This window comes from Pan troglodytes, chromosome 6, assembly GCF_028858775.2.
Source record: "Pan troglodytes isolate AG18354 chromosome 6, NHGRI_mPanTro3-v2.0_pri, whole genome shotgun sequence".
Taxonomy (NCBI): Eukaryota; Metazoa; Chordata; class Mammalia; order Primates; family Hominidae; genus Pan; species Pan troglodytes.
In genome coordinates this window covers 143,651,726-143,671,981 of record NC_072404.2, presented here as the reverse complement: position 1 = coordinate 143,671,981, position 20,256 = coordinate 143,651,726, and the positions used below count along the sequence as shown (strand labels likewise).

Here is a 20,256-nt window from a genome sequence, read left to right as displayed (position 1 = left end):
TTCCATCCCAGTGGATGCCTCTTTCTGTCCTTGCTCTGTCCCGTGTTAAGGGGCCTCTCCGAAGTGGATCCCTTCTTCCCGAGGACCCCTTTCTTTGTCCTCATTCCTTGGGATGGCACAGAGGCCTCTCTCTGGCTCTTGGTGTGTGCTTCCTGCGCCTCCCGGCAACCTGTTTCCCAGTCCTCTCAGCGTCCAAACCCAGCTCTGTTTTCTTTACAGGGTAATCCTTTTGCCTGAATAACTGGCGGCTGGCTGTGGCCAAGCCTGGGGCGGAGCTGACCCCAGTGATGGATGGGGGCCAGCCAGGCCTTGCCCTGTCACACACAAACAGCTCTCCCGAAGCCCCTCCAGGAACGGCGACAGGAAACAAAGAGCAGGGGGCAAAGTTATTTTATTTAGATTTTTTTAAAAACAAACTTTTTTTTTTTTTAAGACGGAATCTCGCTCTGTCATCAGGCTGGAGTGCAGTGGCGCGATCTTGGCTCACTGTACTCTCCGCCTCCCAGGTTTAAGCGATTCTCCTGTTTCAGCCTCCCGAGTGGCTGGGACTATAGGCGCCCGCCACCACGCTCAGCTAACTTTTGTGTTTTTAGTAGAGACGGGGTTTCACCATGTTGGCCAGGATGCTCGCCATCTAGTGACCTTGTGATCCCCCCACCTTGGCCTCCCAAAGTGCTGGGATTATAGGCGTGAGCCACCGCACCCGGCCAAACTTTTTTTTTTTTTTTAAGTTACAAAAACAGACAACCATTTATACTTAGGAAGTTTCACACTCTGGGAATTAGCCATTGTGCCAGGTTTTGTGAGCAAAAGGCTTAAGACACCTCAGCCTGATTAGGTGGTTGTGAGGATCTGAGCCACATTTTCCAGAGCAGCTCTCACCCTGGCCACAGCACCAGCCTCTTCTCTAGAACTTGCTACTCTTAACTCCTTTAATATCAAACTTCTTTACCCTTCAAGGTCCCTTCAACATGGCCCTTTCCCTCCTGTCTCTTCTTTCTCTGCCTCTCGCTGTAACTCACTGCTCACACTTTTATCTCTGCATCTCCACACACCAAACCTTCCAACAAAACAGCCTTCTCTCTGCAGGCAATTCACATCCCTCACCTCCTTCAAACTCTACCTCGAAACTCCTCTTTTCCAGAAAGCACTCGGTCTCCCTGGTTCCAGTCCCTCATTACCTGGCTCACGTAATGCTCTGGGTATCAGAGGACCTGGGCTATAGTCCTGGTCCTGCCACCTGTTGGCTGTTATGGTCTTATGTATTTTCTTATTTTTAAATTCTCAGTTATCTTGTTTCAAAGGGATGTGGCTATAATAGAAGCTAAGATGCCCTGAAAAGTAAACATGTTACAAAGTGCAAGCAGGGTTCCCTGTGGGCCCCTGGGCACGGCCCCCCTCAGCTCATACCATTTCCCACCTGCTGTCAACTGCACCATGCATTTGGCTGTTCAGCTGCTGTGGTAAATCCCCCACCTTGGCACATGGGTGAGTGCGGTTTGACCACTGGGAACGCAAGATCCCTGAGGGCAGGCCTCAATCTTAATGTTTATTGGGTGAGCTTCTCCAGCCTATAGCACCAGTCAGGGCTGAGCATGAAGCAGGTGCTCAGTCTTAAAGTTAACTGCTTTGATTCAAGTTTCCTTGGACAGATCCACCACCCACTGTGTGATAGCAAAAACACAGCAGCAGGATGGTGGCAAACCCCAAACCTCCTCTTTCATCTTCCTGAATGTGACCTCCAGTGGGAAGGGCCATCCTGGTGGCCTGGCCTGGGGAGTCCTGGCACTCACCTAGCAGTGCTTGTCAGGTCTCAGGACCACCTGCTAAAGGAGTTTTCTTTACCACTGGAGTAAAAACCCCCCAAGATTTTTGGTAATTTTGGCCTTGCTTGGGTGAGCCAATCAGACAAGAACTACAATTTGGCATGCAAGCCCCAAATAGGAACACTGCCATGTAATAAACCCAGAGTGTGATCAACCCTGGACCATTCAGAGGGTCACACCAAGGACCCCTGCTCTGAAGATCGCAGTCACCAGTGTGGGACCGTCACTCCATGATAGGAAAGACCACTCCCTAGCAGTCGGAGAAAGCCAGAGCTTACCACTGCCCCAACAAATGGCTTTCAGCCCTTTGCATTTTATTCTGGATGGATTTGAAGCAAAGCATCAGCTTCTCCAGGCTCTTTGGGGTCAGCCAGGGCCAGAAACTTCTCTCCAGGGGTGCCTGGCCAGGCCTCACAACCCCCCTGAAAGAGCTATTTTCATGAAAAACATCCTAAGCAATTGCAGAAGGTAAGAAAATGATCTCACTCCTTCCAAAGAACCCACCACACAAATGTTATTCAGCAAACACATTCTAGATCCTTCTCCCTTCTGCCCAAACATTCCCCACCCCTGGGTGCAGACACCTACATATGACACTTGATAAAACAAATCTTTTTAAAATAACCTGGTGCTTGGAGATCCACTCAGGGCAACACCATTGCAAACACTGTGATTTAACATCAGTCACAGTAGAAATGAAACCAGTTACGAGAGAACTAACTGGAGAGCCACCTTTGCCAGCTCTTGCTCAGATGAACCCAACCCTCGAGTCACTCAAAATGGGTTCACCTCAGCCAGACCCATCTATGGGATTGGAAACTGCACTCCAGGGAGACCCCTGGCCCTGGCCGACCCCAAAGAGCCTGGAGAAGCTGGTGCTTTGCTTCAAATCCATCCAGAATAAAACGCAGAATAAATAAACATGTGCTTCCAGCTTGTGTTGCTGGGAGTTCCTGCGTGTGTGGATGTGGTCTTCATGGAACTCCTTGGAATTCTCAGAGGGAACCTTGTTCTGGTCATCCAAAGGCTCTGCCTACCCCTCTGCCCTCTCTGAAATCACCCCTGGTCACATTGAAGCATTCAGTGAGGGGGAGATGGGTCAAGAGGGGACAAGACAACTCTTGTTGATGGCTGAAGACCTTGGTGGGAATCCCAGATGCAGCCCACTCTTTGCTGGGTGGACCCCCTTCCTGGTGAGAATAGGATCCTGTGTATATATCTTTGGTTTCAAGCAAAAGGAGGCTTAGGGTCTTATGCCTTTGGAAGAGTGGCTTAGAGGTCAGGGAAATTGACAGAGTCCTGGATAAGGGGTGTCCATGCAATGCTCTTCAATCCTGGAGATACCTGGAAGCCAGAGTTCCTTCCCTTAACGTAGTCCTTGCAGGAAGAGTGACCTTCAAGGCCTCAGCACCCAGGGCTGAGGTCCAGCTGCCACAGCATGTCCTGCAGAGACCCCTGCAGCCTGCTCAGGGCCACCACCTCTGTGGAGTAGCCTGAAGCTTCCAGGACACCCCCCAGGCTGTCCAAGGTCTCCAGGCCACTGGCCCAGGGCAAGTGGCAGCTCTTAGAGAAGGCCAGCACGTGAAGAAGGTCCCGGAGGTTCTCCAGGTCGTTGGATATTTGGATCATGTTTCTGGAAGGCATACTGGTGAGGATCTGTTGGTAGACTGCCAGTGTCTGGTCCATCTTGGATAAGGTCAGGATAGGGTGGAGCCCAGGAATGAAGTCCAAACCGGTGACCTTCTGTTTGGAGGAGACTGACTGCTATGCAGGAGGAAGAGGGAGAACAAGTGCTCAGCATGTGGGAGGAATCGCTCTCAGAGCCCTCTGCCTTCCCCATGGGCATGGAGGGTCATTCTCTGGGCTGCCTCCTTCCACCCTCCCTCACCACTTTGGCTCAGGCCCTTGTATCCTGCACCCAGGTGACTGCCAAGCCTCTAAGCTGGTCTCCGAGATTCCTGCTCTTCCCACACCATCCTTCCCTCCACTTCCAGGCCAACTTTCCTAGGTCATTCCTTTCTCTACATGGCCTCTGCTGAAGAACCAGCCATGGTTTCCTATGTTTTATTTAGTGGAGTCTGTTCCCCAGGCATCTGAGGTCCTCCATAAGCACCCCCACCCCCAGCCTTCCCTAGTCCCTTCTACCCCCAGCCGAGTCCTCCCTCCCAGTCAGCTTTTCCAGGCAGTCCCTCCTCCTTAGAGATCAAGGCCGTACCCTCAGTGAGGCCCCCCAACCCTGCTCCAGTGACTCCAGTTCCAGGAGGCTCTCCCCATCCATCTGCCCACAGCACTGAGGCTGACACCTCCGTGGTTACTACCCGGGGCTCCCGTGATATCGTGTATTACACCACCCAAGGTGGGGCACTCGGGATCTATCACGTGCAGTCTTGCTGAGTGGCTAATATGCCCAGCTAAATTTTTTTTATTATTTTTAAAGGAGACAAGAGTTTTTATCTATAAAATGCCCAAGACTCTATCTAGTTCTGAGCCATCTTTGCTTCCAGACACCTAACTTCTCCCTAACTGCCCAAGACTACCATGAGACACCCACAATGACCAGGAGACGTGGAAGTCTCCAGAAAGCTCCATGCAGGGGGTAAGGAGGATTCAATTGCTTTAGCTAATTTAGGCCTCATAACAACCTTGTGAATAGTGTGTGATATCCCCATTATCCAGATGATGAAAACAAGGCTTAAAGACATTAAGGAACTTGCTGAAGATCTCACAGACATCAGAAGTGTGAAGATTCAAACTTAATCTTCCTAATTTCAAATACAGACCTCATCAGGAAAATGGCTGAAGGTCTAGGCCTGCTGGACCCCAGAGAAAAGACCACGGTGGGCACTGACTGCTATTTGCAAATCAGTAGAGGGTTGAACGTGAAAAAGGGTAGACTCGCTCTTTTGGGTATCTTTGAGCGGCAGGGCCAGAGATCAGCTGGAACTACAAGAACCCTAATGACAAGCACATCTAGAGATGGGATAGAGGCCCTGAGGAGATGCTTCTGGGGGTCTTGCACCTGCCAATGGGACACAAGGAAATTCACAGCTCCCTCTGGTCGTAGGCACTAAGATTCAAGGAAGTGAAGTCAGGGAGGAAGGCGAGTGCAGAAGGTGGGGACAGAGGGGACAGGAAGGAAAGAGACAGTGGCTGTGCCTGCATGTGGCTCAGCTAATCTCTGAGGCCTGGGTTTCCCCTTGGTAGGTTGAAAATAAGCACATGAGGCCTCATGAGAATCCTATGATTTTTTTCTTATTTTTAATTTTTATTTTTTAAAAATTAGAGAGAGAGGTCTTGCCATGTTGCCCAGGTGGTCTTGAACTCCTGGCCTCAACTGATCCTCCTGCCTTGGCCTCCTAAAGCAATGGGCTTACAGATGTGACCCATCGTGCCTGATCAAATCCTATGATTTTTATTTATTTATTTATTTTGAGACAGGGTCTCGCTCTGTCACCCAGGTTGGAGCACGGTGGCATGATCAGGGCCCACTGCAGCCTCAACCTCCCAGGCTCAGGTGATCCTTCCATCTCAGCCTCCCCTAGCTGGGACCACAGGTACACACCACCATGCCTAGCTAACATTTTTTATTATTTTTGTAGAGATGGGGTCTCCCTATGCTGCCCAGGCTGGTCTCGAACTCTTGGGCTCGAATGATCCTCCTGCTTTGGCCTCCCAAAGTGCTGGGATGACAGGTGCAAGCCACCACACCCAGCCCAAATCCTATGATTTTTAAATGGAAACATGTAGCAAAATCAAATGTTCTCGGAGTGGTTTAGAATTAGAACCACTCACCCCTGGAATCTCAGCAGGCAGAGGGGCCAAAAGAAACAACCAGAAAGAGTGGAGCCCTGTGCTTTCAAATCCTTCTCAGCTTCCAGTAGGTGCCTGGCATTCAGGAGGCGTTCAATAAATGTTTCTTGGACTATCTGGGTCCAGTGCCACTAGGAGCCAGTGCTGGGCTGGCTGCAGTTCTACTTTGTCCCCGCATACTCTCCTTACCGTGTGTGAAATGTCATTGATCCTGGTGACAATTGTCTTGATGAGGGTTTTGGTGTCATCTTGGACTTTTTGGATGGGCACAGCTTGGACATAGAAAAGATAGGGCCAAAGCCACAAGAATCCGCACAGGGTTCCCCAATGCATTTTCCTTCCCAGGATGTGCTTCTTGGGCCTGAAAACAGAAGGAACCACACACTGCAAGGAGCCAGTATCTCAGAATACACCCATCTTCACATTACCAACCACATTACCAGACGGGGATGAAAATCAGCTTTGCTTTCTGCTCTGGCTACCATCCCCTCAAAGTCAAAGACAATTCATTATCTACATATGTATTAATGAAATGCATCCCCTTAGGAAGAGGATTATTGTCTGGTCAATAAAACCACCATGAAGTATCCTGTAGACCACAGAGCTGTGAGGCCAGGGTGTGATCAAATGGACATGGTAGGGATGATGTAGACTTCATTGCATGCTCAAGGGAAAAATAACAGACTTTTAAGGTCTGGTTTGAACCCAGTCATTTACTCACTGCATAATTTTAAGCATATCACATAGCCACAAAATACTCCACCTTCATCCCTGTAATATATCTATCTCTAGGCTTTTATGAGGATCAAATTATCTAATGCATGTGAAAGGGCTTAAAGGTGTTGTGAAATGTGCTCTATCATTACCCTATCATTAGTGATTATGCTACTCACCCATCCTCTGCATTTCGTCCTCACACCAGCCTGCTGATACTCTGTGAGGGCCTTTACCACTTGCTTCCTTACATCCTTTCTCTCCCACCCACTGGGAGCCTGAATCCCACTAGCACTTACTGACCTTCTAAATAATATGTCAGACACAGTGCTCAGCACCGAGGATGCAATGGTGAACAACAGATGCTCTCTACCCTCGAGTGGCTTAAAGTTTAATAGGAGAAACAAACAGGTCAATGGCCATTCTAAGCCAGGAGGAAAGAGCTTTGCAAAAAGGGCAGGTACAAGATACCACCGGAACGCATAGGGGGCTCCCTGGAAGAAGTGTCTCCTGAGCTGGGGATTGGACTGAATATGGGCTACTAAGAGTAGAAAGTGGTTGCCATAGTGGCTGAGAAATCAGGGGGTATAAAGACATGGTGGCGGGAGAGAGCATAACACATTCACCCAGAACGCTTGAAACTTTCAAAGTCTTGGAACTGTGAATTCTAAAATTAAAATAATATGCAGATCCTTGATTAAGCAGCAAAGTTTTAATGAGATACATGAGGCAAAAGGTAATAAAGTTAAATGTATGCGAGTCTGTGGCCAATGATCCATGCTAAGTATATGTGCATGAGCCTGAAATAATAATAAAATGTAAGTAAATATTAGGATGAAGGTTCTGGAGATGGCAGTAAAATTAATCTCCGCTTTTCGTGTTCTTCCTCGTCTGGGTCTTGATGAAGACAGGTAATATATTTTCTGTCCATAGATGGCAATATTAGTAGGATTCATTTCTGGCAATACAATAAAAACAAGCAGTCTGTCTATATATTATTTATAATGTTTGATCAAAGCCATGTTTTTTTAATCTGAATTTTACAAAAGAGAAAAATATGGGGCTCAGGAATAGGAGTCAACTTGCCCAAAGTCAAACAGGTCCATGACAGAGTCAGGATTCAGATCCAGAAAGCAGGAGTGCGAGCCACCCACCCCTCCAGCTCCTCAAGGATTTAAGGAAAAGCCCAAATCAAACCCCAATTCCCAGTCAAGGGCAGCTGCTGGGAACATGGCATTTGGAAACAAATACCCTGCTCTGGAATAAAGCTATGGTATTGTACCCACATCTCAACTTCAAACATGAAAAGTACTACGTACCAAGTAATTTGGGAAGAGGCAAATTTATGTCTTAAAAAAGTAAAACTTCCTCTATTAGCTACTTGTTACCTGAATAATACACCAAATGTTTGTGCAACAGAGTTAAATAGTGCTAATCCCCGATACGAAGTCATGAAACCCTAGCAGAGATGGGCAGGTGTAGTGATTAGGCTCTGCGGCTCCAGCTGCAGGCTCCACTCTTGTTAGCTTTGTGTCTCCGGGCAAGATGCTTCTTTAAAGCATCCTTTCCTTTCACTAAAATGGAGCTAACACCACCACCTGGCTCAAAAGGGTAAATGAGATGAACCTGTGAAGCCCCTGCCCATGGTGTGCGTGTCCAGAGCAGGGTGAGGGGAGTAAATTATTACAATTACCAGGCAGGGCTTGAAACCCTGGGCAACACTACCTGTAGCCCAACTGTGAATCAAGCATTTGGCCCACTGCCTCCCATGGGCTATCTTAACAGGGCGCCTGGTGTCTCTGGGTCTTCCCCATGCGGCACAAGATCAGCTTGCCTCCTTTTCTAAGATTCATGTGTTGATGACACCCTCCTACCCAAGAGAATTTATTACCAGATTAACTGTGGTCATAGTCACTCTCGAATAATGGCCACCCTCTAATACCTAAGTGGAAAAACAGTTTTACAAGCCCCCTCTATCACCACTGATAATATGCTTCAGTGGATGCTGGAAATAAATTGTGGTTCCTTGAAAACATGGAGCTGAGAAGCTGCCGCTGAGTAAGGCTGCCTAGTAGGAGAGGCCAGGTTTAGGAGAAACCTATGGGGGTCTGCAGAGAGAACTGGTAGCAGGTCCATCTGAGACCAAAGTGCTCGCAAGAATCTGCCCCACCAACACACAACACATAACACACATGCTCATAGACACATCACACACACACACACATCAACACAGATCACCCTTTTAGTAGAGGCTGCTAGTCTTTCCCAATATCTTGTCTTCCATTCTTCCCCAGTCATAGAAAACTCCAAGTCTTAGGTAGGGATATGGCCATCTAGAATAAATACTTTACTTCTCAGAGTCTCCCAACTAGGTGTGACCATGTGACTAAATTCTGGCCAGTGAAATATAAGCAGAAGTGTCCTGTGCCAGCTCTCAGGAACCTGTCGTGTGCCTTCATCTCTTCCTTTTTCATCCCTTGCTCCATTCTGATGCCTGGACTATAGATATGGTAGCCAACATTCTAGCACCATCTTGAACCAGGAGGACGAAGACCTCACCTTATCAACTGCAGGGCAGGGAGCTGCAGGAGCTCGGTTCCTGAGGTTGATGGAGCTGAGATGCCATGCTGGTCTTGGACTTGTGCTGGGTGTGTGTGAGAGACATAACCTCTGCCTTTTAAAAGCCACTGTTCTTTTGGGTCTCTGCTAAATGCAGCCAAACTTAATGCTAACCGACTTAACACATGCCAACATGGGCATCAGAAAAGAGTGGGCATTAAGTCTTCCTTGGTTCACCTGAGTCTTAGTACCTGGGTGGGGCCTGGCCATGGCCCAAGAAGGGGAGGAAGAATGGCTGGGAGGAGCAGGGTTTAGGGATGAGGAGAGGAGGAATAATTCAAGGCAGCAAATAGTTGGTGCAAAAGTAACTGCTGTTTTTGCCATTACTCTTAAAAACCACAATTACTTTTGTACAAGCCTAATACAATTTCATTGAGCATAGTGCCTGACATACCATAATTACTCAATATAGGTCTGATGGTTGGTGGCTAACATGTATTGATCGCCCGCTGTGGGCCAGAAACAGACATGAAAAAGATATGGAACCACAGGAAAGTGGAATCAGGAGTGGGAAGGGATGGGGCAGAGGCTGATGGCTTTCCCAGGGAAGCCTCGGTAGTGTACACAGTATTTGATTTTTGTCAACTACTTACATAAAATATTTGTTAAAAATATAGGTAAAGAACAAAACTGTGCCCTTAAGCAACTGGTTTGAGAATTTACATATTTAACTTCAATGCAAGGAAGAACATTTATTTTTATTTATTTATTTTTGAGATGGAGTCTTGTTCTTTACCTAGGCTGGAGTGCAGTGGTGTGATCTCAGCTCACTGTAATCTCTGCCTCCTGGGTTCAAGCAATTCTCTTGCTTCATCCTCCTGAGTAGCTGGAATTACGGGCATGCACCACCCAGCCTGGCTAATTTTTTTTTTTTCTTTTTTAGACGATGTTTCCCTCTTTTTGCCCAGGCTGGAGTGCAATGGTGCAATCTTGGCTCACTGCAACCTCCACCTCCCGGGTTCAAGCCATTTTCCTGCCTCAGCCTCCCAAGTAGCTGGGATTACAGGTGCCTGCCACCATGCCTGGCTAATTTTTTGTATTTTTAGTAGAGATGGGGTTTCACCATGTTGGCCAGGCTGGTCTCGAACTCCTGACCTCATGTAATCCACCTGCCTCGGCCTCACAAAGTGCTGGGATTACAGGTGTGAGTCATCACACCCAGCCTCATTTTTTTGTATTTTTAGTAGAGATGGGGTTTCACCATGTTGGCCAGGCTGGTCTTGAACTCCTGACCTCAGATGATCTGCCCACCTTGGCCTCCCAAAGTGTTGAGATTACAGGCGTGAGCCACCACATTGGGCCTGAGCCACTGCGCCTGGCCAAGGAAGAACATTTAAACGAAGAAATGCCTTGGGTGACTCAGCAAAGAAAGTCATGGTGCTTAAACTGATGAATGCTAGAGTTCCTCAGAGCTATGCTTGAGTCAGAGCACAGGGCCCTAGGAAAGTGGCTAACCTCTTTGGGACTCAGTTTTCCTGGCTATCAGATGGGGATGATATGAATCATAATGCCACCTGTCGATGTTATGTGGCTGAAATGAGATAAAGCATGTAAAGTGCCAACTCCTTGCCTGGCACGTAGCCAACCCCAATGCCTTAGCTGTTATCACCATTATTTCCAGCAGGGGAATCAGGGAGGCATCATGGAGGAGATGGCATTTGATAAGGGACCTGAGAATGGGTAGGAATTGAGTTTGTGAAGGTGGAGGAGAGGGCAGCCCTGGCAGAGGTGGAAGAACACAGGTGGGTTTAGGAGATGGTGGCTTCCAGCTGACACCAGGGTGAGGAGCCGGGGAGGGCTTGGGCTGGAATCGCAGGGGCAGTGAGCACCAGGAAGGGAGGCAAAGCTTTTCCTTCTGCACCCTGAGGAGCAAATGTTTTCAGCCTGGCTGACTAGAAGGATGGAGATGGAAACTAGGAGAGACATGAGGAGAGGTTTTGGAAAGAGGTGGTTGGGCTCCTGCTGATGTCCTAGTACTGGCTGGACATGCTGGTGAGCCTGCCCAGCTGCTGCTTGGAATTGGAAGTCTGAGCTCAGAGACAAAGGGCTGCAAATGTAGGACCCAGGGGCCCGCTGCAGCTGTGGCAGGAAAGCATGGGGAGAGCATGGGTTGGGGTGGAAGAAAGGCCGCGATCAGCTGTCTGCCTGAGCTGCAAAACCTCTCTCCAGAAGTTTCCAAAGCAGTTTTGAACATTTAGGAGCTGCCATTTTCTTAGAGTTAAAAGATGAGCTGCTGAAATGTTGATACAGCATCATTCTTTCCTCTGAGTGCTACTGAAGCAGCTCCTGGAGAGGAGAGGGGTCTCTAGGAAGATGGTGGGCTCACAGTGGGCCGTGTGCTCATTTGGGACGCAGCCTGCACTCTGCTGTCTCCCTCATGGCCCACTTCTCTCTGCACTCCCTGGGCTGCCCTCTCCACAGGCTGCCTTCCTTCTCCTTTAATCAAGGCCTGGCTGCCCCATCTTCTACCCTCATCCCTTGCCATGGGTACCCTGGAGAAGAAATGAGAAAAGTAGAATGTGGAGCTCCTGGGGCTACACAGATGAAATGTGGCTGGGTGTGGTGGCTCAGCCTATAATCCCAGGGCTTTGGGAGGCCAAGGCAGGAGGATTGCTTGAGCCCAGGAGTTCAAGACCAGCCTGGGCGACACAGCAAGACCCCATCTCTAAAAAAAAATAATAATAAAAATAAAAATAGCTGAGTGTGGTGGCAAACGCTTGTGGTCCCAGCTACTTGGGAGGCCAAGGTGGGAGGTTTGCTTGAGCCCAGGATGTCGAGGCTGCAGTGAGTTATGATCACACAGTGCACTCCAGCCTGTGTGACACAGCAAGACCCCATCTCTTAAAAACAAAAGCCAAAAAAGATAATGAAACAATCTCAGTAAACAGGGCAGCAAGAGAGGCTTATATAATGTGCCATCCACCCCACCACAAATTCTGCTGTCTACCTCCACCTGGGTCCTTTGCACCAGCCTCACTGTTACTTATCCTCAGGTGGACTCCCACCCCCATCCTCACTTGGCAGTTGTGTGCAGGGCCCGCACCCCACCCTCCACCTCCTACCTCCCTAAGAAGCTGGTGGCCTCTAGACTTGAGCTCCATCACCTTCCCACCATTGCAGGGGACAAGGCAGATGGAGGCAGACCCTCCATCCTGGGGACCTCAATGTCAAAGTGGGAGTTAGGATGGGCAGAGATGTCTGCTCCTCTTTATTTTTTTTATTTTTTTATTTTTTTATTTTTTTTGACAGAGTCTTGCTCTGTTGCCCAGGCTAGAGTGCAGTGGCGTGACCTCGGCTCACTGCAACCTCCGCCTCCCGGGTTCAAGTGATTCTCCTGCCTCAGCCTCCTCAGCCTCCCTAGTAGCTGGAAATACAGGCGCCCACCACCGCACCTGGCTAATTTTTGTATTTTTAGTAGAGACGAGGCTTCACCATCTTGGCCAGGCTGGTCTCAAACTCCTGACCTCGTGATCCACCCGCCTCGGCCTCCCAAAGTGCTGGGATTACAGGCATGAGCCACCGAGCCTGGCCCGTCTGCTGCTCTTTAGATCCAGGCTGGAGGGCCTCCTGAGCCAAGATCAGGCCTGCCCACAGCCCTCCAATGACATCAATGGGGAGAACAAAGCGAGTCTTTTGTATGCTACTGTGAATTAAATTCAGGTAACATGGCATTTGCTATTAATTATGAGGGAAAAGCTTTAGCTAGTCTGAGTCCTCTCCCTATACACATTCTCCTGTGGGATCCCCTCCTGTTCTTCCCTCCCACCCTTCCTTCCTTCCTTTCTTCATAACTCCAAGTTGGAAGGGACTTGGGGATGAGAAAAGAACAAAGGAGGAAATAAAGGCAGCGAAGTTTGGATCTTCATTCTCCAGGTTGCTCAGAATCTAGTGGAACAGACAGGACCTTGAACAACTCATTTTAACACAACCTAGTGGGAGTTATGAGGGAAGAAGCATAGAACCCAAAGAACAAAGGGGAAGAGGGACTCTGGGGATGGGAGGAGAGCTTTGCAAGGGAGGCAGTGTGTGAACTGAGGCCTGAAGGACAGGCGTTCCCCAGGGGAAAGAGGGGAAGCAGGGCATTCCAGGCCAAGCTCCGGAGTTAGGGAAAGCCATGGTTAGTTTGGGAAGATTCAATATGGTAGAGGGGTGGAGTGTGTGAGGCTGGAGAGCTAAAATTTTGGGGGCTTAAGTCTGTTTAGTAGGGACCTCATGGGAGATCTAACCTACCAAAGAGACACACATACACACACACAGACACACACACACACATACACAACCCTTGATGGCTATGTTTGCATTTACACTCCAGCCCCCTTGGCTACAACTGCCTGGCCAGTGGTAGGCAAGAGACCAAGAGGCTCTTCTCTCCTCCCTTTCCTCCTCCCTTCCTTCTCCTGACCCTGATTGGGTCAATCAACTTCTCTCTTAGGAATTTAGAGTGGGGCTGCAGAGAGTCCAGTTCATCTCTGTTGAGGGCTCAGAAGCTCTAGGGTAGCCACATTTGGCCTCATATGCATGGAACAGCTGAGAGAGACCAGAGCCCACATAGCCACTGAGCCAGAGTATGGTCACTGCCTGTGCTCCTTCCTAGCCTTCTTTGTGGTTCCTGGGTCCTCGTGAGGCCTGGTGCTTCCTGGGTCCTCGTGAGGCCTGGTGGCCCTCCCTGTCCTTAGCCTTCAGGGTGAGATACTCTTTTCTTATACTCACTTGGAGAGCTTTCAACTTTCTAAATATATTTTTCATTTGAGACAGATAGATACATGTAAGAGAAATAAGTGTCAAGAAGTAAAATTCACCCTTACCATGGGTAATGCACTCTTGAGAGTCTCGGCTCTTTTTTCAAATGTTGATCACAATAAACAGTTTGAAAAACACAGGGCCAGCGTGAGTGATTTTCTCTTATTTGCAACCAAAAGCCTCATTTGAGAAATCGTGTTAACATATGTAACCAGCAGAGAGGGTGTGAGTACAGGGGTTACATTCTTTCTGTTCATCAGAAAGATCTGATCTCATCAGAGATACAGATAGGTTTCTACTCCTGTTTCAGCTCTAATCTTGTGTGTGTGTGTGTGTGTGTGTGTCAGGGTCTCGCTCTGTCACTCAGGCTGGAGTGCAGTGGTGTGATCAAGGCTCACTGGACCCCCGACTTCCCGGGCTCAAGCAATTCTCCCACCTCTCAGCCTCCCAAGTAGCAGGGACTACAGGTGTGTACCATCACATCCAGTTAATTTTTTTTTTTATAGAGATGGGGTTTTGCCATGTTGCCCCAGCTGATCTGGAACTCCTGGGCTCCAGTGATCCACCTGCCTTGGCCTCCCAAAGTGCTGGGATTACATGCGTGAGCCATGGTGCCTGACTTCTGATCAATTTTTGAGGCTCCCTTGAGCTCTGTGTGAGGGGCATCTTAAGCTCCAGCAAGACTCAGAAGGAGAGGTTGCCCTGATCAATTAATGACACCTGTACCTCTGTACCTGTTCCAGCATCTATCACAGGCCTGGAACACGGCAGGGCTTTGTTAAATATTTGTTGCATGAATAAATGAGAGATTTCCCATTCTCGATCTGCATTGGCTAACTAGGGTAACCTACCTCCTCAATGGTTCACTTGCTCCCATCTTAAAGTCACATCCTAGAATTCACTTTGGCCCAGCAGGAATTCTTATAGAGTTGTCTTAATAAAGACAGAAAATGCTTCAGTGTCCAGGTCTCCCTCTCTTGGGGACCTTGGTCTGCTTCCTGCACTTCCTATGTGCCCTCTAGCACCCAGGTGGGCCAGGATTCCCTTCAGCTTCCTAAGCTGTGCTCCATCTTGACTGCCGTCCCTGGATACTCCCCGCCGTGGCCCCTTTCATGAGCCTGGCTCCTGCTCCTGCACTCTGGGACCCCTCCCCTTCTCAGAGACCCCTGCTCTCCCCTCCCGTCTTCTCTGCAGTTTCTCTTCTCTTCCTTGGCAACCCCCCAGCCTGGAGCACCCCAGAGCAAATGTAATGTACGCCCAGATGGAGACTAAATCTCCTATGATATTAGTGAAATGTTGGTATGGGCATTGATTATAGATTCCATTCCAGAGAGCTAACAAACTGAGCAGGAAAGATGGTAACATGCTGTCTGCTAAGCAACGAGGCACATTGGCTGTCACACGTGGAATAAGTGCAAAGAAGTCTGTGGACCCAGACACCAAGTGTGTTGTTTTTAAGCAGAAACAACCTCTCTGTTTCTCTGAGACAACTGTGTGGACAAAGAAGAATTTCAAGGCTCTCTGCCGACTGGCCAGAATGGAGCTGCGGCTGCCAAACTCCTACCCCGGTGGGGATGGGGTAACTGACTGCCGGAGAATTTGGCTCAATTTTCCTTTAAATCATACCAGCGCTGTTCACAGATGCACAAGACACAAGGACTCTACCTTCCTGGAGCCCCTCTTCTCTCCTTGGCTCCCACGCCCCTGGTGGCATCTAAGTGGGCGGGAGTAGGACATTGACCCAGATTCCGTGGCGGCCACCTCCACGCTCTGCATGGGCCACTCAGATGTGCAAGGCATCTGCCTGGGGCTGACGGGCAGGAATTCATTGCAACTTCCCTGGCTCTGTCCTTGGCACTTGGAGCCATTTCCTGGAATGGAGGGGGAGGAAAATATTTCCCCAAATACCAAGAAGAGTTATTTTGGGTATAAAATGTACAGAATATGAGGAGGACGCTCCTTTAGCCAACGTGGAAATGTTCCCCTCAGCCCAATGTCCACAACTGCTTGGGAAGGGAAAGAACCGAAAAGCATCCACTGTTTCTCTCTTGCCTTGTCTCCCTGCCTAAGTGAGAGAAATGATCAGTGTGGCCTTCTTGTTTCTAAGGGCATTAGAACAGGAGCACCCACGTTGCTAGAAGCCTCCATATTTGGTTCTGCAGACAATCCTAATAGGAAAGAGATTGGGAAAATTCCCCAGTTCCAGCTGCCCATGGCCCACCTCAGAATCCTACAGAACAAACACAACTCCGGCTGCCAGAGGTCATTCTGCACTGCAAAGGAAGAGAGCCTGTGCTCCTGGAACGGTACCACCAAGTCTCTGCTCTTCACCCACCTCCCCAAAGATCACCCTTCCAACAGAAATTAATCACCTCTTGGAAGCTGCTATTCTGAAATGACAGCCAGGCCACTTGTCTCACTTGGACCTAACTGTATTTAAGGAGTCACTTTCCCAAAGCACCACTATCTTTAAACTATAGAAACAGGAGTGTAAAGGCGATGGCACCCACAGTGAAATCCAAACCAAGCGCAGACTGAAGGAAGGCTATAGGCGAGCCTGGTGGGCCAACAGAGCGTATTTAGCAGTCCTGGCTAGAAGTTCCCTAATAACCAGTTCTGACCCCCAGAGACACCTCATTGTATGCATTGCAAAGAAGGCAATTTGCATGGCTTTGAGGACAGATCTGGTAAGACCCTGCACAATTTCTCTGGAAGATTTTGAGTCTTCCTGACACTTGTTTCCCCCCACCTCTACTCATCGTTGCCTTCCTCCTAGGCATTGGCCTTACACAGCCCCTCTCATTCAGAGGTCAGGAACTTCCCTGGAAAATGAAGCCTGAATTCCTACCCGCAGAGTAAGGCAATGTCTAGGACTGAGACTGATCACTTGCATCTGCGTCCCTCCTACCCCCAACTTTATCTCCTTCAGACTGGGGTGGCACATCCTGATCTTTGGGGATGTGCCCAAGGCAATTTCCAATGCATCTCAGCTCTGCGAATGCCACGAGGTTGGTGGGTCTGACAGTCTCCCAGGGACCTGGCTGGTTCTGCAAGGTCCTGCCTTCTGGGCACCGGCACAGCCCAGCAGCAAATCCAGCGCTCCCCAGCTCCCGGTAACCTTCTATCTGGCTAGAACTCGGTACAAAGCTATCATAGTCCAGAACTAAGCCATCCGCCCTGCCTCCCTCCTGACTCAGTTTCCCCGGGATCCAGAGTTGTGTGGGGCCCTGTGGCCTGCCAAGAAAGACCAGCAGAGAAGGAGGAAGGAGCGCGCCGGGGCCTTACCTTGCAACCGCTGGCGCTGCGATTCCTACGGGGCTCCATGCCTGCCCGCCCCTCTTATAGCGGCCCGATCACAACTTGCGCAACTGCCCCGCAGGCCCCGGCGCATTTCTAGCGCCAGCTCCCGCCCCGCCCCTCAGGGTAGCGACGTGCCGGGCGGCTGCTAGCCCTGGGCCCGCAGTGTGCACCTCGCGGGGCCTCGAGGGAGGGCCTCGGCGCGCCAGGAGCCACGCGCGCACCCTTGGGTACCTCCCAAAAATTTGGGGGTGGCTGGTAGGAGCGAGAAATCCTTGATGTCCCTCCAGAGGCTCCGGCCCGACTATGGCGCAAGGACCAGCCCCTCGGGAAGGTGCTTCGAGCCGCGCGGGGCGCGGTCGGGGCGGGGGTGGCTGTGAGGGGCTCCGCGGAGCAGGCTGGGGCATACGGCTGCGCCCTCCTTGGCCCTGGCGCGGCTTCGGGGTGGGAGCGAATCGGGACTCGGCCCCGACGGCCCTGGACGCCAGGGAAGCCCAGGGTTAGAGGGAGCGGCCCGCAGTGCGCCAGGCTCCCCGACCCAGATTGCGGGGTTGGGGGTTCTGCAGTCCCACCCCTTCTCTGGCACGCGGAGAATCGAGTTCCAAGCCTCAGGGCAAGTTGTCTCTGGCTGGCACCCCAGGGAGTGCGCGCTCTCTGGAGGGCTCCAGGCGGGCACTGTGGCCTTTGGGGATGCTCTGGACATACTGTGGGTCTCCATCCTCAACTCCGTATTTCCTACGTACAAAGTGGGGGTTGGGGGGTGGTCCCAGATGTAGCCACGTTTTTGTCATCATAGCCTGTGAGTGGGGTGGTAGGCATGGTTCACCTGTATCGTTTGTAGTTCCCCACTTTACATGATGGGTTGGTTTGTTTTGTTTTGTTTTATCCTTGGGCTTCAGGGATGAGGAATCTAAGGTCCAGGGAGATTAAATGACTTTCCTTAGAATCCACAGCTGGTAAGGAATAGCAATGGGCTAGGAACCCAGGCCTATTCTGGTCCCCACTGCGCAGAGCAGCTCCAAAAACAAACCACTCCATTGAGAACCAACCTAGCCAGGCGTGGTAGCTCAAGCCTGTAATCCCAGCACTTTGGGAGGCCAAGGTGGGTGGATCACCTGAGGTCAGGATTTCGAGACCAGCCTGGCCAACATGATGAAACCTCATCTCTACTAAAAATACAAAATTAGCCAGGTGTGGTGGTGAGTGTCTGTAATCCCAGCTACTTGAGAGGCTGAGGCAGGAGAATGGCTTGAACCTGGGAAGTGGAGGTTGCAGTGAGCCACACTACAGCCTGGGCAACAAGAGTGAAACTCTGTCTCAATAAAAAAAAAAAAAAAAAAAAAAACCCATAATATAAAGCGGGGAACTGCAAATGATGTTGGTGAACCGAGCCTTCCACTGCCGGGTTTGGTAATGCCCAAAAGCTAAGAATGGTTTCTACATTTGTAAAAGTTTGAAAAAAAAAAAATCAAAAGAAGAGGCCAGATGCAGTGGCTCATGCTTGTAGAATCAGTATCCCACGTTGGGCACCAGATATTGGGGGAACCTGCCCCCAATATTTCAACGTAGGTTCTTTCTATTTTCCATAAGTGTCAGCTGGCTGAGAAATAAAGAGAGAGAGTACAAAGAGAGGAATTTTACAGCTGGGCCGCCGGGGGTGACATCACATATCGGTAGTACTGTGATGCCCACCTGAGCCTCAAACCAGCAAGTTTTTTATTAAGGGTTTCAAAAGGTGAGAGGGTGTAAAACAGGGAGTAGATCACATGCTTCAAAGGGCAAAAAGGAGAACTACTGATAAGGGTCTATGTTCAGCGGTGCACGTATTGTCTTGATAAACATCTTAAACAACAGAAAACAGGGTTCGAGAGCAGAAAACTGGTCTGACCACAAATTTACCAGGGCGGAGTTTTTCACCACCCTAGTAAGCCTGAGGGTACTGCAGGAGACCAGGGCGTATCTCAGTCCTTATCTCCATTGCATAGGATAGACATTCCCAGAGCGGCCATTTATAGACCTCCCCCCAGGAATGCATTCCTTTCCCAGGGTGTTAATATTAATATTCCTTGCTAGCAAAAGAAATTAGCGATATCTCTCCTACTTGCAGGTCTATTTATAGGCTCTCTGCAAGAAGAAAAATATGGCTCTTTTTGCCCGACCCCACAGGCAGTCAGACCTTATAGTTGTCTTCCCTTGTTCCCTAAAAATTGCTGTTATTCTGCTCTTTTTCAAGGCGCACTGATTTCATATTGTTCAAACACACATGTTTTGCAATCAATTTGTACAGTTAACACAATTATCACAGTGGTCCTGAGGTGACGTACATCCTCAGCTTATGAAGATAACAGGATTAAGAGATTAAAGCAAAGACAGGCATAAGAAATTATAAAAGTATTATTTGGGAACTGATAAGTGTCCATATTAAAATGAAATCTTCAAAATTTATGTTCCTCTGCCACGGCTCCAGCCGATCTCTCTGTTCGGGGTCCCTGACTTCCTGCAACATCTCAGCACTTAGGGAGACTGAGGCGGGAGGATCAGCGCAACCCTGTCGGAAAACAAAAGAAGAATAGTTCTCACGGGAAAATTACAGGAAATTTACATTTCTGTGTCTATAAAGTTTTGAATTCTGTCAACAAAAAATTGTGTAAATTGTTTATTCTTGTTGTATAAGTACCCATGTAATATCCTCAATTTTGCCTTGGCTTAGAAAGCCTAAAATGTTTTCTACCTGGCCCTTTAGAGAAAGTTCCCAGCCCTTGAACCAGGGAACACACATACATTGCACATTGATTCCTCCAGGCCTTTTTTCTTTCCAGTCCGTCTGTGGGGATGCCCAACTGCGCATCCATCGCTTCTCCCGGAAGAATCTCCCCATTCCACTAGGGTCTCTCCATCCTTAAAGAAGCTTTTCCTAGTTCCCCTTGCAGCTAATTCCTGTCTCTCAGTCTGGGTTGGGTGCCCCTTTCCATCTCCTCCCTTAGGTTTTAAGAGGACAGGGATTGGGCCATCAACTGTTTCAGTCCCGGTACTTTTCCAGTGCCAAGAACACATGGGTGCCCAGGAAAAATTTGCTGAATTGAACCCCAGGAACAACACACACCATAGAGATGATTTTTGTTATGTGTTATATTCATGTACCACTATACAGGGATTCCTCTAGACGCAAGGCCACTGGGAAGGTAAATGTTTAAAACTTGGGAAAATACACCTGCAGTGATGATGCAGAGGGAACAGGAAAAGCCAGGAT

General features: G+C 49.3%; 1 protein-coding gene across 2 annotated transcripts; it reads right to left on the bottom strand.

Annotated features, from left to right (window-relative positions):
* Positions 1–373: 373 nt before the first annotated feature.
* Positions 374–17,023, bottom strand: LEP (leptin). 2 transcript variants are annotated; one of them, XM_009454014.3, is made up of 3 exons: positions 16,995–17,023; positions 5,826–5,997; positions 374–3,590 (listed from the first exon to the last, which is right to left on the bottom strand). In XM_009454014.3, exons 2-3 carry the CDS (start codon positions 5,967–5,969, stop codon positions 3,231–3,233), a joined length of 504 nt encoding a protein of 167 aa, XP_009452289.1. In that variant the 5' UTR covers positions 5,970–5,997; positions 16,995–17,023; the 3' UTR covers positions 374–3,230. The 2 variants fall into 2 exon arrangements, with proteins under 2 accessions (XP_009452289.1, NP_001180601.1); NM_001193672.1 differs by lacking the exon at positions 16,995–17,023 and having other exon boundaries at positions 3,231–3,590; positions 5,826–5,969.
* Between the last annotated feature and the right edge of the window lie 3,233 nt (positions 17,024–20,256).

Coding starts and splice junctions, on each gene's coding strand:
- LEP (XM_009454014.3), bottom strand. CDS start 5,969: ATGCATTGGGGAACCCTGTGCGGATTCTTGTGGCTTTGGCCCTATCTT. Junction 3,591..5,825: donor TCAATGACATTTCACACACG/GTAAGGAGAGTA, acceptor CCTCCTGCATAG/CAGTCAGTCTCCTCCAAACA.